This window comes from Tiliqua scincoides, chromosome 10, assembly GCF_035046505.1.
Source record: "Tiliqua scincoides isolate rTilSci1 chromosome 10, rTilSci1.hap2, whole genome shotgun sequence".
In the NCBI taxonomy this organism is placed as follows: Eukaryota; Metazoa; Chordata; class Lepidosauria; order Squamata; family Scincidae; genus Tiliqua; species Tiliqua scincoides.
The window spans coordinates 28,184,695-28,200,507 of record NC_089830.1 but is presented as its reverse complement, the minus strand read 5'-3'; the positions used below and the strand labels follow the sequence as shown (position 1 = coordinate 28,200,507).

Sequence of the window (15,813 nt, the reverse complement as noted above, 5' to 3'; positions counted from 1 at the left end):
GTCAGCCAGAGTGCTTTCTTCCTCCCTTGTTTACGCTATTTTCAGCAGTCTCCCTATGCCATTGTCCTCTTCCACAGCCCTTCCTTGGGAGGCAACAGGAAACAAATGTTTGTGGCCTGCTCCCTAAATAGTTCCTCTGTCCTTGTTCTGGTCAGAGTGGATCCTCAGGGCCCCCTCTGCCTGGCCATATGGGACTAGGTAAATGCCCTTTCCTCATCAACCCCAGAGAGACAATACTCCAGGCAACCTGTGGCAGGCCTATCCCAGAGTGGGCTGTTGAGCCACTGGCTGGCCACAGCCTCTGCTGCACATGCTAGGGCCTCAATGAGACCAGAGTGAGGTAAGGCCTGCTAGGTACCTGCTTCTCTTCAGCACTAGCTCAACGCTTTCTCAGCGGCTAAGGGCTCAGCTGTTCAGTCTCTTCCAGTGACATGCCGATGTGCATCTATGCAAGAACTGTGGGCAGTGTGGCCATTGGGAATGGATTGCCAGCAGCAGGAAATGCACAGGAATCAGTGTCACCTCCCCATGGGAGGTCATGCGGTTAAGCCTGAAAGCCGCCCCCCCCAAGAGACAGCACAGAAATTGTACCTCTTTTCAGAAAAGGCTTTTAAATGTCAAAATGTACAAAAGACATTCACACGAGAGGAACTGCCCTTTTCTCCAGGGGAAGGAAGCAATCCCTCCCCTAGCATTCCAACCCCCCATGAATATTTCTGCTTGGTAAAGCCATCCCAAATTTAGCACCATAAATGGGCATCCTTGCCAAAGCCATGGGGGGAGGGATGACACTGATTTCTACTAGAGGGCTCGAGAAAGCAGCTCTTGCCTGAGCCTCGGAGGCATCAGCCTCATATAGATCAGGTGTCAGGAAACATAAGTTAAAGGGGAGATAATTTCCTTTTAACTCCACCCTGGAAAGGTGAAGCCAGCAATTGGGTATGGCAATCCCTTCCCCATGGGACTTGTGGGGGAGGGAAAATATTAAATAAGCTTCCCCTTTGCTATGTTGCTTTCCGGGATTCTCCACCTCCTGAGGATTCCTTGCTCTGGCACCCCAGGGAGAACCTAGCCTCAGCCCAGGGTGCCCCAACAGTCTCGACTTCTTGTCTCAGGGGCATGCTCAGTCTTAGTCCTCAGATGTCTCTTCCCTTCTTTACACAGCAGCTCCTGAGAGATGCAGAGTCAAGGTCCAAACCAACCCCTCTGCTACAATGAATAGCTCTGAGATGCAGCAGCCTTGCTTGAATGAAGCCAGGACCCTTTCCGGTACTGACTGTCCAGCAGGCAATGGGGAGAGGGTAATTCTGATGCCAACAGTGTCTCTGTCCAGTCCTCTCCAGGCGCCTCAAGGCCTTCCTGGTTTTGGTAGCATATGTGGCTGAATAAATTAAAGGCGGGGTCAGGGTAGCTCACTCCTTCAGCATGTTCTCCAAGATGGTGATGAGGTTGTCCAAGCCCCACAGGTAGCCATCCTCGTGGTTCCCCTCCACCCACGGCAGCCGGTGCGTCAGCGTCCGTTGTGCAGGTAGCGGCACCGTCTTGCCAAAGTCAATCATCCAGACCCGAGCCAGCCCCGTCCGGTCGTGGACAAAAAGCAGGGAGCTGCCCACCACCTGGAAGTGAGAGAGTGAACGCATTCGGGCAGGATCCCAGAGACAGAGGGATACCTGGACCCTCTGGAAGGCGAGGGCACCAGAACAGCATGTGGGAAATCAAGACAGCCAGTAACGGTCAGAGACAATACAAAGTGGGACAGATAAATGGTTCAGTTCTCAGGCCACGTCAAATCCAGCCTGAAGAGGCCCTCTCTCCATTTGCCACCTCCAGTGAGGGGACCTGGACGAGCGCCTTCAAGGCAGGCTGCAGGGTTCACAGAAGAGCAAGTGATTGTAAGAGTACCAAGTCACAAGCCAGTGGAGGGTGGGCCAGAAGTTAAAAGCAGCAGTTCCAACTGCATGTGAAAAAGACCAAGATCCAGCACAGCTGTCGCAAAATGCTCTGTGCCCAGGCAGCACAGAATGCAGCAGCCCAATTGCCGGCTGCAGTTTCTCAGCAGGCTGGAGAAGCACCCCAAAGGGGACATAACCTGCTGCTCCTGGCCAGGATGGGCTGCAGTTGGGGCATCGGTCTATGCCAGTAGAAGGGGCCTTTTGGTACAGAGGCCTCTCCAAAGACTAGCCCAGATCTAGCAGCACCACAAAAGCAAAGGCCTGATCCTTCAGAGGAAGCGCAACTCCACAAAGATGGAGGAGTCCCTGTGCAAGATCAGAGCACTCATCCAGCCAGCTGAATGTCCCAGTACTGGATCTCAACCCACCTCATGCGCCTTAAAGAACTCGGACTGTTCCAAGGCCAGCCTCACTTCATTTAGCCGCCCGAGGTAGCTCACCTGGAAGAGAAAAGAGGTCCTGTGTTGGGAAGCAACGCAGGCGTACGCCATGGGGAGGATTGCTGACACCTGGTCCACAGTTCAGGCTGCCTTTGGGATAGAGCCACACTCCACCCTCTACACCCAATGGTTGAAGGCCTAGAGTCCCTAAGAAGCCACCACCAGTCAGAGAGACTGGGGGCTGGTTAAACCCATGGTCGGGGGTGTGTGTGTGATGTGCTTGGCAGTGGCACAAGGCCCCTTGTTCAGGCCTGGGCAGTGAGCAATGGAGAGCCTCTCTCAGGAAGGCCCCACCTGGGCCTTTCAGAAAGGCGGGCTGTTGGGCTGACTCAGTACAGGGCAGGTTTATATATTCTGCCTGGCACCACAAGGGCTCTGTGGCTGGCTCCAAGAGCAGAAGGGCATGCACTTTTGCAATCCTTCAGCACACAGTTGAACAACAAAGCATCTAACCACAGCCAGAGTGTGTGGCAGGAGGGAACGTGCGTAGGCCCACTTCCCCTGGGCAGAAAGATGCAGGCAGCTGGTGACACGGCCCCAAATACACAGGCAGTGATGTACTGGATACGAGGCATTGATGGGAGTGTGGCAGGGGGTGTCCTTCCAACCACGGCTTGCGTGTTTCAGGAGGGCAGAGGAGGAGGAGGCCCCTCCACCGAGCAGCAGAAGACACTCCACATGTGGACAGTATGCAGAAGTGGCCCCTCACCAGCACGCTCCTGTCGCCGTCCACGAAGTCCCAGGCCGCCTGCACCACTTCTTCTGGCTGCCGCGTCGTCTTGAAGCTGGTGTTGCAAGTGCCGTCTGCTTTCTAGGGGGAGAGAGCAGGGGGCTCTCTGTCAGACTGCTGGGAGGCAGGGGGAAGGAGCCCCCCAGGTCTGACAACATCCAGAGCAAAGGAACACGGGTTGGTGTGCTGGGGCAGCCGGAGGCAGGCAGTCTCGCAGAGCAGAGCACCCTCACCTCGCTCTGCAGCCAGCTCCGGGCAGCAGGAGGCGACCGTCCACGTAAGCACCCAGGGCTAGCAAGCTCCAGCCCAGAACGGTGGTCCCAGTGGCAGAAAACAGCTCAAGGACAGTGCTGTGTGGGGAGCCCTGCAAACAGGAGCCCCCCTCTTCCAATGCACCACTCCCCCCTCCTCACCCTGATGCCCTCGATGCGGAAGCCAAGTGTGGTGGTGGAGCTGAGCGTCTCTCGCCACTGCATGTAGCGCGGCTTCAGGACCCCGCACTGTGCGTGCTCCTCTGGCGTGGGAGCCGCTGGGTCTACAGCCACCATCTTCTCATACATGTCCCTGCGGGGACAGGGCTGCTCCCTGGCCTTCTCCAGCTCCTCCTCAAGGTAGGTCCTGTGTTGGGGACGTGGGGGAGAGAAGCACGAGGTCAGGTGGGGCAGTGCTGGGTGGCCCTCCTGGTGCCTTCCAGCTGGCTGTGTGGAAAGAGGGAGGGAGACCTCACCTGACCCCCATCTTGCAGTCCATGATTGAGGGGGCATCGAAGCCGGCCAGCAGGTCCTCCATCTGGATGTACGTCTCGCCGTCCTGCTCCACCAGGCCGTGGTAGGCTGGGACATACGGCTGGAGCACGTCCTGCACCAGGCGCTCCAGGCACTGCTGCTCACTGGGGCAGAACTTCTTCAGGACGCGACCAAAGTCCCCAGCCTTGAAGTTGCCTGTGGGGGGAGGAGAGGCAGGCAGTGGCACAGCCGGAACATCACCCTGGGCACTTGTGGCTGCCAGCCCCCCCCCCCAGCAACACCTAGGTGTATTATGGGAAATATTCTTTTCCCCCTTGTTCCCAAAGAGATTTTCAGCGACAGCCACACAGGAGCCCTTTTGGGCCAGGGAGCCAGTCTAAGAAGATGCAGAAGAGGCACCAGGGGCAGGAAGGGACCATCCCTCTCCCCCTGCCATGCAGCAGAAGTTTATTCCTCCAGAGGAGGGGGACACAAGCTTCCAGACAGCACCTCCAGTCAAGAGTCACTCAGGTGCTGGGAAAAGACACCTCCGACTGCCAAAGACCCTGAGAGAAAGTTGGGGGCGGGAAGAGATGCCTGGGTGGGATTGGCAGCCTGCCCCAGACACTGCTGGCCCCATAGTTGGCAACCTTCAGTCTGGAAAGACTATGGTATAAGCCAGGGGTGCCCAAACCCCGGCCCTGGGGCGACTTGCGGCCCTCAGGGAGCCCCTAGTCTCCAATGAGCCTCTGGCCCTCTGGAGATTTGTTGGAGCCCACACTGGCCCGACGCAACTGCTCTCAGCGTGAGGGCAACTGTTTGGCCTCTTGAGTGAGCTGTGGGATGAGGGCTCCCTCCACTGCTTGCTCTTTCACGTCTGTGATGCAGTAGCGGCAGCAAAGGAAAGGCTAGCCTTGCTTTGTGCAGGGCCTTTTATAGGCCTTGAGCTATTGCAAGACCTTCATTCATTCATATAAGTTCATCTTTAATATATTCATTTATGTAAATTTATTCAGATTTGAAATGTAAATTAATTCTGACATGGTGTCAGAGAGACGATGTGGCCCTCCTGCCAAAAACTTTGGACACCCCTGGTATAAGCCTACAGCACCCGGTATTCCCAGGCGGTCTCCCATCCAAGTACTAACCAGGCCTGACCCTGCTTAGCTTCTGAGCTCATGGTATAAGCCTACAGCACCCGGTATTCCCAGGCGGTCTTCCATCCAAGTACTAACCAGGCCTGACCCTGCTTAGCTTCCGAGATCAGACGAGATCGGGCATGTGCTGGCCCCAACATTGTTCAGAAGAGGAGACCCACTGCACATCCCCCCCCCCACAGCAGCAGAGCCCCTGTTCACCCCCACGCTCACCTGCATGACCAGCCAGCTGCACCCAAGGGCAGCGTTTCCGGAAGGAGACCACGCAGGGTGACCAGTGCACCATGTCCTTCAGCTTCCGCCATGGCTTGTTCTGGAACACAAAGCAAAGGGGGAGTGTGATGAGTGGGGGGAGATTCTCCTGATGGGAGCCTTTTATGGGGCCCTCTGAACAGGTGAGGAAAGAGTGTGCATGTTAATGGAAGGGAGGGAGCATAGCTGCCTTCCGTACATCATAAGAAAAGCAAAAACCAGAAGAGCCCAACACAGACCGACCTCCCCCAAAGAGCACTGGGATTACAAGAGGGATAAATGCCTCTGTTCTTGTCGCAGGGTTCTGTGTCCCCCACCCTGCAAGTCAATTTTCCTTCCAAGCTTAAACTACCAAATGGCTACAGGCCCTGCCACAAGTCAGATTCTCTGTTCAGACCCCCCCCCCCCAATCTCACACAGCCAGGGGCAGCAACATGGACAGAAGTCCTCAGATGATCAGCCTGGGAACCAGAGCAAGGGCAGGCATGTGCCGTGGGGCTGCAAGGCAGACCCCAGGAATCCCCAACCAACAGGCATCTGCGTCCAGGGAGCCCAAGCCTGGAATTCTGCCCCAGTGGCACTCAGCAACACCCTGCTCTGCTGTCACACAGCTAGACACCCCCCCCCCGCCCGATCACACCACGAAGCCCCAACTCACACTCCCCCCCCCACAAACTTCTCCCCACAAACGTTCCCGTCTGCTGGCCTCAGCACCAGCTATTTATAACTCAGTGGAGGGGCACAAGACAATGGATGTGCAGAACAGACAAAGATTTGCAGGCAGGGAAGTGGCCGGGAGGGCGGTGGGAGCACAGCAGGAAAGAGGGCCCAGCACCACATTCTGTGGCTGTGATGGCCACAAAGTGTCGCTTCTCCCAAGACTCTAGTCCTGGGCATGGGTGAGGGGCCATGTTGGTTAGAAAAGGATGCTGGAGGCCACAAGCATCACACCCGGAAACCAAAGGGACCCAAAGGACAGGCTTCTACTGTGAGGAAGAAGAGACCAGACAGGCGAGGAGGCAGCCTGAGAACCCGGACGCCTGGGTCCTGTCCTGGCCCACCTCCAGCACTGGGGACAGGAAGGGTCCGGACACTGGCAGGCTGAAATGGAGAGGGGGAGGGGCAGGACCCCAGAGTTTGAAGGGGCTGCTTTGGGGCCTGAGACTGATCCAGCCCACTTCCAAGACAATAAGTAGTCCCAGTGAAAAGTGGGTACTGCAGAAAAGCACAGACTTGCTGAGACCCACTTCCCACTCCAAAGCCCCAGGGCCGCTGCTGAGAAAGCCCTGCATTCCCATCCACTGCCCCCCCACCAGTTCAGGGTCCCCCCACCAGTTCAGGGTCCCTGGACTCTAAGCCTTCTCAGCCTCCCCAGCTCACAAAACAGCTCTTCTCCTCCTCCCTCCCTCCCTCCCCACCAGCAATCATGACTCAAGCACAGTGTGACTCGGAGTTTCCACCATGAGCTCCTGGTGAGGCTCTGGCTGACTTGGTGGCAGCTCCAAAGTGAAACTCGGCCGCCCAGCATGCGCCACTTCTGAGGTCCAAGTGCCTGCTTGGAAGGTGGCCAAGGAGAATGGCACTCTGCACATGCTCAACAGCACCTCTGGTTCTGCGTTGCAAGTGGTAAGGCTGACCCACCGCCCTCATGGCTGGGATCTGAGCCTCCAGCGCCTAGGAAGGAAGGCTGGACTCTCCAGTCTTGCGGGCCCCAAGCCCAGCCCCCTCTTTTGCAGACAAAGCTCTGTGGGTGACAAAGGACCCTCCCCCCCCCCCCCGCACTGCCACCACCACTGCGCAGCTTACACCCTGACTGTGGTCAGCCCTGCCAGCTGACTTGTCCCCCAGCACCTCAAAGTTCCCCAAAGTTCAGTTACAGCTGGAATCAGGCACCCTTTCCGACACCCGGCTGTTGTCTCCGCAGTGCTGTCCAAGAGCCCCTACCTCGGCTAGCTGGCCACTGAGGCTGGGTGGGGGAGGGAGAGCAGGATAGCCTTTCACGGGAAATGGCAATAAGAGACAGCTCAGCGCTTTCAGCGTCCGTGACAGGTTTGGCCACTTGGCACAGGATTGCCTGCGGGCAGCACCAGGAACAAACAGCGGGTGCCAAGTCCCACCTGCTCTTGGCAAAACAGTCCCTAGTGTGCTACATTGGGGGGGGGGGGAGCAGCAACAACATGTTCCCACAGGGGACATCAAGGCACATGGGGGGGGGGGCTGCTCGCATCCCTGGTCCGAGATTTGTGGATACTGGAAGAAGCGATGTTGCCAGCAACACAACCCAAAAGGGCTCCACACAAACCAGGCTCACCCCCTTTAGGGCACTGAAAAGAACACTTCTGGGCATGTGCAGAGTAAACTTTCCAAAGCAGCTCTCTGCAGAAGGCGCTGCCCCCCCCCCTTCTGCCAACCAAGCAGGCATGACTCTTGCGCAAGCTTGCGAGGCATCCTGTTCACACTCCCGTCACAAGGGCAGGCTCTGGTCTTGGAGGCAGGAAGAGACCCTCGAAAACGGGGGTGGGGAGAGCGTGTCTCACCTCAGCCAGAGAACAGCCCCCAGAGCCTCTCCAGCGACTCACCCTGCGGGGGCTCCCGCCCAGCTTCCTCATCATGCCCCCGCTCCGGCCACCTCCAGGCTGCGGACCGGCGCGGAGCAGCCTCGGAGTCCTTCTGCGCCCCGCGCCTCCCGGCGCCCCGCCCCATCGCCAGGCTGGAGGGCGGAGCGGCAACGGGAGCTCGCAGGCGCTTTTCCGTGACAGCAGCAGGAGAGGCGGCGGCGCAGGAGGGCCGTCCGGCCCCGCGCGTGCTGCTGCGGCACGGCGGACGAGGACCATCCGCAGCGATCGCAGCAGCCCCGCACTCGGAGGGGCAGGTCCTGAGAACGGAGGCGGGGAAGCCGGTTGTGGTTCCCCAAGGGGGAAGGGAAGGGAAGGCACTCTGCACGTGCCCAGGAACACTGCTGCCTTGCGCAGAATCGACAGCCTCACTTTTCCGCACTGACACCGACTCAGTGTGGCTTAAAGACGGAGCTGGACAGCAAAGCAACTTGAAGGCGCTGCCAGGCAGTTGGAAAACGGCGCTTTGGGCAAATGCCTGGGGAAGATGCGAAGCCGGGAGCGGAGGGTCTTAGGGGACCACACAACCCCTTCAGGGCAGATGCTGCTTCTCCTGCACTGGGTGTCCTGTTCCGGCAATGCCAGGCTGGCTGGGTTGCCCAAGTAACAGGTCAGGGAGGCTGAGGTGGGCTGGAGCCTCATCAGGGCATCGCCGCTTTCTCACCTCTTCATGTCCTCAGAGCAGACTGTCTCACCAGCCAGCCAGCCAGCCTTCAGCTTGGTATGGGGAGGAAGAAAAAAGCTATTTTTAGCTTAGGCTGCAAACACCCACACCCAAAGGGGGATCATCTCAGGGCACATCTTATGGCAGCCACAGAGAAGCATCCTTCCCCCCCCCCCAGGCCTCAGCGGAGCCTGCCCACAGCAAACAAGCCCCACCCCCTGCAAAGCCCCAGGGTTGGGTCTGCAATGCCCACCATTCCACCCAACTTTCACAGCAGCAGTGATGCCAAGGCTTGAAGACACCCTGAAGCCCTCGCAGCAGCTCCCAACTCCAGCCACACTGGCTGGCAACAGAACTGGGAAAAGGATTCCCGAACCACTCCAAGCTGTAGCTGGGCACAGGGCTGGAAAACTGTTGGCATCCAGGATTACAAGAGGCCAGAGATGACCCAATCCTGCTGGGCCCAGTTGCTTCATAGACACCCAGCCAGCTTCTGGGCCACGCCAGCCCGTGGAACCTGCCTGCACACCTATGCTCCCTCCACTCTCAGAAAGTCAAGGTGGACATGGGAGAGTTTGGCCCCGGAAGCGCTCCTGGTTTGGCTACTTTCCATACTGGTCATGCTGCTCTCCCTTGGCAGCGCACTGCCTGACAGGTGTGGGCCCAGCGCCGGTGGTCCTTACTCACTGGGTGCCGTGAATGTGTTTTATGGTACGTTTATGGCACTCGGCACCCGCACTAGAGCTCAGCACCGGCGCTGGTTGAACTTAGGATTGGGCCCTTAGCCTCCCATACACACCACACAAATGAAGCACCCCCTCACCAGGTTTGATCACTCCCATGTGCACAAACCACACCAGTTACCTTCACATGGCACAAATGTGCCTCTCATGCCCCCCCAGACACCACCCAAATACTTAGAAGGCGATAAGAAGAGCAGAACAAACCCCCCCCCCCCGCTTGCCTGCCTGGGGCCTTCAGTCTGTCACTTCTCGCTTCTTTTGGGCCTCTGAAGCCCCCCCCCCGTTAGAGGTACAGGAACATCTGGAGCCCCAGGCTTCAGGGAAGGGGCTAGTGGGCTATCTGCTCAGTTCGGCCTCTCTTTCCAAACCATCTACACTGTAGCCTGCCTGGCTTCTTGCTGGCCTGGTCAGGCCTGTCTTTGTAAGGACAGCCCTTCCTCGGGCTAGTCAGCCCCCCACCCATCCTCTTACTGCTGTTCTGTCTGCTGCCCTGTGGATGCATGACAGCATATAGGCTGATGGGTTCTGAGCTGTCTGTGACAGATCAGGAGAGAGATCTGGGGGTGGACAGGTCGATGAAAGTGTCGACCCAATGTGCGGCGGCAGTGAAGAAGGCCAATTCTATGCTTGGGATCATTAGAAAAATTATTGAGAACAAAACGGCTAATATAATGCCATTGTACAAATCAATGGTAAGGGCACACCTGGAGTATTATGTCCAGTTCTGGTTGCCGCATCTCAAAAAAGACATAGTGGAAATGGAAAAGGTGCAAAAGAGAGTGACTAAGATGATTACTGGGCTGGGGCACCTTCCTTATGAGGAAAGGCTACAGCGTTTGGGCTTCTTCAGCCTAGAAAAGAGACGCCTGAGGGGGGACATGATTGAGACATACAAAATTATGCAGGGGATGGACAGAGTGGATAGGGAGATGCTCTTTACACTCTCACATAACACCAGAACCAGGGGCCATCCAATAAAATTGAGTGTTGGGAGAGTTAGAACAGACAAAAGAAAATATTTCTTTACTCAGCGTGTGGTTGGTCTGTGGAACTCCTTGCCACAGGATGTGGTGATGGCGACTGGCCTGGACGCCTTTAAAAGGGGATTGGACAAGTTTCTGGAGGAAAAATCCATTACGGGGTCCAAGCCATGATGTGTATGCGCAACCTCCTGATTTTAGAAATGGGTTATGTCAGAATGTCAGATGCAAGGGAGGGCACCAGGATGCAGGTCTCTTGTTATCTGGTGTGCTCCCTGGGGCATTTGGTGGGCCGCTGTGAGATACAGGAAGCTGGACTAGATGGGCCTATGGCCTGATCCAGTGGGGCTGTTCTTATGTTCTTATGTAAATGCTGGGTTTATGCTTGTTGGGGGGTGTCTCTGCATTGCTATTTTCTTTCTGGGGTCCTAAAAGGCCCTCTTTGGGGTGGAAAAGCAGCCTGGATGAAGCCTTGTGGAAGCAAGCACCACAGGAAAGCTATGAACATAAGAACATAAGAACAGCCCCATAAAACAGCCCTATGCAAAGACGTATGTCCATCTCCTCCCCACACAGCCTCAGTTTCCATCTGGGAAGTGGGAACAACCATTCACAATAACCCTAAAATGTGAACCACTGAAACAACAGGGCCATTGTAGAAACAAAGCCAGCCATTTTTCACATTCCAAAAAGCAGAAGAGGAAGACTCCCCGGATCCTTTTCTCACGTGGACCAAATTTGCAAGACGCCACCCCGGGAATTGCCAGACAGCCTTCATCGCTTCCCCTACGCAGCAGCAGCAGCAGCAGCGCCACCCAAACAAGCAGGGCAGGGGGAGGCAGAGCCAGCAGGAGGCCTGGCAAGACAGGCACAGCCAGTCCCCAGGTGCAGCCTCTCCTGCTGAGTGAGTCAGCCAAGCTGCAGATCCCGCTTCCAGGTCACAGCCAGGCCCCGTCATCCCTCCCGGTTTCGGTGCCTCCAACACAAGGCCAGCAAAGAGCAGCCATGTGAATCAGCCCTGCGTGAGGTGGCCTTTGGAAATGCAGGATTATTCATCAGGCAGGAAATGAGCACCTCAGAGGCAAAGTGGACATATCTCCCTGAGAGAAATGAAGAAGCACTCCAGAAGCCGCTGATTCCCAGAGAGAGGTGCTGGGACACAAGCCTTGTTGATTCGTGAGCTGGGGAAGTCTGACCTGGTGGTCTAGGGCAACAGCACTCTGCGCATTCTCAGAGGCACTTCACAGAACACAACTAAGCCACATAGATTCTCTGCATGCTTCCATGGTTCTTCCCCCAACAGGCTTATCCCAGAATCACACACTCTAGATATCTTTTAAAGGCCAGTGCAAAACAGTAGCAAGCTCATTTCAGGGGCAGAGACCTGCGACTGAGCGAGCACTTCTCAAAAACCAAAACAATCTTGGCTATCAAAGAAGGGTGTTTGTTTTTGAAAGCGACGTTTATTCAAAACAGACCTTTCTCACCCATGTCAGAAATACCCAGCCTGCTACTGCTGGTATCAGCACAATCTCGTACACGCCAAGCTTGCACGGTACAAGCCCCAACAGTCAGAAAACGCCAACACAGAGAAGAAAAGGCCACGTTGCCTTGCAGGAGCTGCCCCAGAACAACACACAGGCCTAAGAGGTGGCACTCTTCGGTCCGAGGGTGTCTTTTACAAAGTCCCAGAATCAAAAAGGAAAACACACTCAGAAGTGCCTGAAACTGCAGTGGCGGCAGGGGGGAGGAGGGAGATGCAGGGGAAGCCCTGTTGAGGTCGCTAACTCAAAGTGCTTTCGTTTCAAAGAAGGGGGGAAAGTGCAGAGTTAGTCAGATTTCCCTCCCAGTCTTGTCTTTTTGCAAGGAAGAAAACACCTGGGTTATGAAGAACGTTCTTTAAAAACAGGAAAATGTGACTGTTGTCTGACAAGAACGAGCAGGGGGCTGGGATTCCGAGACTGGAGTTGTTTTCGAGTTGGGTCTTCAGACCTCCGTGGGATGGCAACGCTTTGCACCCCCAGCACTCGCTGGGTCAGGGGAACAAATTATTTCACACGGGAAAGGGGAGGAGGGTGGCCAGTTGTCAAGCATCAGACAGGGTTGCAAAGCCAAACCAGAGGAAGGCCAGGCCATTAAAGAGGCCACTTCCCAAGCAGGGATCAGAAGCTTCCTCTGATGCCCACTCCAGTTGCAGATCGGCCCGCGGGTGACTGGGGCCTGGGGCACATCAAGCACTCTCTTCTCCATTCTCCAAGAGCCCCTCACTCCATTTCCAAGGGCAATGCAGCGGTAAGGAGGGAACGTGGACATCTCTGGTTCCAAGCTCTGCCCAGGTCCACTGGTGGGCCTTCAGCAAGGCCCCCTTCACTCACCCCACAAATCTGCAACGCAGGGAGAAGGTCACCCTGCAGGGTGCCAGGAAATAAAGTGCTTCCCTCCCACATAATGAAGGCAGCAAGGATCCCCTAGAGGGGCATGAAGCAAGTGGCCAGTCAGATCAGCATTTGTGCATTTCTTTGCCACTCTGCTTGAGCCCAGGAGCTGCCATAGCAAGGAGTGGGACTTGCTGGGACCAGACCCTGGACTGCTGCGCAGGCAAAGTACCAAGGAGACCCTAGAGGGCAGGCTCTCACCTGGTGTCACCTCACGAGTGCAGCCGCCAACAGGACAAGTCTGCCTGACCACCAGGACCTCACCTGGTTCTGGGGTGGGTAGTGGAGATCTGGGATTTGGCAGCAATGCCAGCCTCAGTAGAGCCAGGAACAGGCAAGGCCACACCCCTTGGTTGCAGGTCGACACCGCAGAGGGAAAAGGCAGTGAGATGAGGGCCCAACCATCAACTACGGCAGACCCACCCTGCCTAAGGGAGGAGGCAGTAGGTGATGGGGAAGACCCATTCCGGCCAAGACCTCGGAGAGCAGCCTTGGAGGACAGCAAATGCTGCTCGGCCAACGAACCACAGATGAGAAACGCTCCAACCATTCAAAGGTAGGAAACACACATCCCACTGGGACCAGTGGACTTACTTCTGAGCAAGAGTGCGTAGGGTTGAGCTGTGGGAAGAAAATCCTGACTTGGGCTGAAGCTTCGCCATGGATCCCCCCAGAGAGCAGGTGGCCAGGAAGGGACCCCCCCATTTGCTCCTTCCGCCTCCCAAGAGCAGGAACACTTGCAAATCACTGGTCACCACAACCATTTGTTTAGCAGCATCACTCTCCCCCCACACACACACACATCATGCAAAGCAAAGAGAACAAACCACCAGATTCCTGAAATGCAAAGGGCAGCACCAGTTCCACCCCAGGCAAGATGATCCCTGTGCAGACCCAGGAGAAAGGGTCCTGATTCCACATTGTGGACAGCTTCTTCATCCAGAGAAGTCGCCTCCACCCCCTGGACCCTTCCTTCTTCACACTCTGGGCCGCGCTCATTCCTGCCCATCCACTATGCAGATACCCACTCAGGATAGGCCTTTGGAGCCGGAAATCTGGTGAGCGAGCCACAGCAGTAATGACGCCAGAGGGCCGACCCAGCTGCCCTATCAGATCACAGCAGGCCCCTCGAGTGAGTTTTGCACCTGGCAGCCCCAGACGGCCACCCAGGGGAGGGCATGCTGACAACAGATCCTCTCCTGTTATTCTGGCCCCTCCACAACTGTGATCCATCCCCAATGTGCCAGCGAGCGACCCCCTCCTGTTCCCCCTCAAATGCTTCCAGCCCCCTCTGAGCCACTCAAAGCACTTCATGCCTTGCTCCAGTAACCTTTACAACAACCCTGTCAGGTAGGCCAAAAGGCAAGAACTATCTTCATCCCCTTCAACAAGCAGCCCTGCCTCCTCTCCTCCCTGAACAGTAAAGACAGAAAGGCACTGTTGGCTCAGAGGAGGCTATTTGCTGCTATTAAGCCACAACTGCTCAGAGGCGTTTGGCCACCAAATGTCAGTTACCCTCCCAGAGAGATGGGGGGGGGGCTGAAAACTAAGCTGGACGGGCCTTGGGGCTCTTTTTATGACAGCTCAGTAAAACCCCAACACTCAGTGCAGCCTAGCCCAGTTCCCTCCTGATGAGGACCAGGGAAGTGCGGTGGGTGGGAAGGAAGGTGAGGCAGAGCCTCCCCGCCAGAGTGAACACCACCGCTGCTGTGTGGGGTGTGCAGGCCCCGCGCGTAGCACGGAGATCATGGAGAGCGCACAGCGCGCGGGGCGTGAGTGCTTGCACACTACAGGACTCCGGTGGGAGGCTCTGCCTCACCTGCCTCCCCACTCCGCGCACATCCCTGCCGCGGACTAGCAGCCTGAGCGGAGCTGCCGCCTGCGGGCTTCCTGGGTCTGCCGCTGAGGTCGACGGCCACCGCATCGCGCGGTGCGGAGACCCTCCCGGGAGTGAGGAGTCGCGGCCGCTGCTTACCTGCTCGCCAGCCTCGGCCCCCTCTGCGCTGGAGCCCGGGAGCGGGGCCTGCCCGGCAGGCCGCGCACCGGCTCCTCCCGCCGCGGCTGCTACGTCCAAGCGCATGGCTCTCTGCAGCCCTGGGTGGCGGCCGCAGCCCCCCTCCGGAGCCGGCCCGCCCCGCCCCAGCCCGGCCCCCGCAGGAGGAGCTGCCCTGCCGCCCAGTCCCGGCGGTGCGCTCGCCCTGCCTCCCGCTGGGGCGCCCCCGGCTGGCAGGCAGCCGCGCGTGTCCCCGGCCGAGCGCCCTCTCCTGCCCGCACGAGCCTGCGAGACTCGTCTGAGCGCCAGAACCTGCCCCCCCCACCCCCACTTGTGCTGTCGGAGCCCGTAAGGAAGGCTGGGGGCATCCAGGCCCAGGAGGGTGGGGGGCACGGACAGCCCCCTCCACCGCCCCTCCTCCAGCTCCCTGGACTGGCAGAGGAAGCTGCCACCGCCCCCTCTCCTCCGCACTTCCTTTCCTATTTCGGGTGGGGGGAGCCATTGGCATAGCTAGGTCATTTGACACCCACTGCCCATACATTCTGGACACCCCCATACCCCCCCCCCCAAAAATTAATTAATTAATCTGGGCTCCAAGTCTGATCATGAACCCAGGTCTACCCACCCAGCAAACCTCAGCCACTGTTCAAAGTTCAACCCAGGGCCCAGGTTTACCCACCTGGTTGACCTGGGCCCTGGAGTGCTCATGTCCGTCCGTCCCCCAAACACGAACTCCATCCCTGAAACAGTGACATACTGACCCTGCATCTGAAGGTGCAAAGTAGCTGTCATGGTTAATAACCACTGATAGACTCTGGTCCACCATCAAGGTTTAGAATCCACTGTAAAAGTCATCTAAGCCAGTGTACAACACCCAAGCTTCCCATGGCATCAATAGGGTTGGTGTCACCCAATGCAGTAACTTAGGGTGTCACCCCGATTAAATTCTTTATTTTACTATAGAACAGTACAGGTCAGCCAAGCAATCAGTAACCAATAAAAATCCAGTGGCCAGCTTGATGACACCCACCCAACTGAATAGGTGTCTGAGTATTAGCTCTGGTACATGGAAAGGGGAGCTGACTTATGACACACATGCTTATTCGTTCCATGATGTCATAATAACA

General features: G+C 57.0%; 1 protein-coding gene across 1 annotated transcript; it reads right to left on the bottom strand.

The window, feature by feature from the left end:
- Window positions 1-609: 609 nt before the first annotated feature.
- Window positions 610-14,787, bottom strand: LOC136661447 (inositol-trisphosphate 3-kinase C-like). Its single transcript, XM_066638706.1, has 7 exons — window positions 14,669-14,787; window positions 5,218-5,317; window positions 3,850-4,063; window positions 3,536-3,740; window positions 3,102-3,203; window positions 2,321-2,392; window positions 610-1,616 (listed from the first exon to the last, which is right to left on the bottom strand). Exons 1-7 carry the CDS (start codon window positions 14,771-14,773, stop codon window positions 1,413-1,415), a joined length of 1,002 nt encoding a protein of 333 aa, XP_066494803.1. The 5' UTR covers window positions 14,774-14,787; the 3' UTR covers window positions 610-1,412.
- Between the last annotated feature and the right edge of the window lie 1,026 nt (window positions 14,788-15,813).

What these genes read in the sequence shown, in the direction of transcription:
- LOC136661447 (XM_066638706.1), bottom strand. Translation starts at nt 14,773, where the DNA reads ATGCGCTTGGACGTAGCAGCCGCGGCGGGAGGAGCCGGTGCGCGGCCT. An exon ending in GCAGCTGGCTGGTCATGCAG is followed by an intron (nt 4,064 to 5,217) that starts GTGAGCGTGGGG and finishes CTCCCCCCACAG; the next exon opens with GCAACTTCAAGGCTGGGGAC. An exon ending in ACGGCGACAGGAGCGTGCTG is followed by an intron (nt 2,393 to 3,101) that starts GTGAGGGGCCAC and finishes TTTCTCTTCCAG; the next exon opens with GTGAGCTACCTCGGGCGGCT.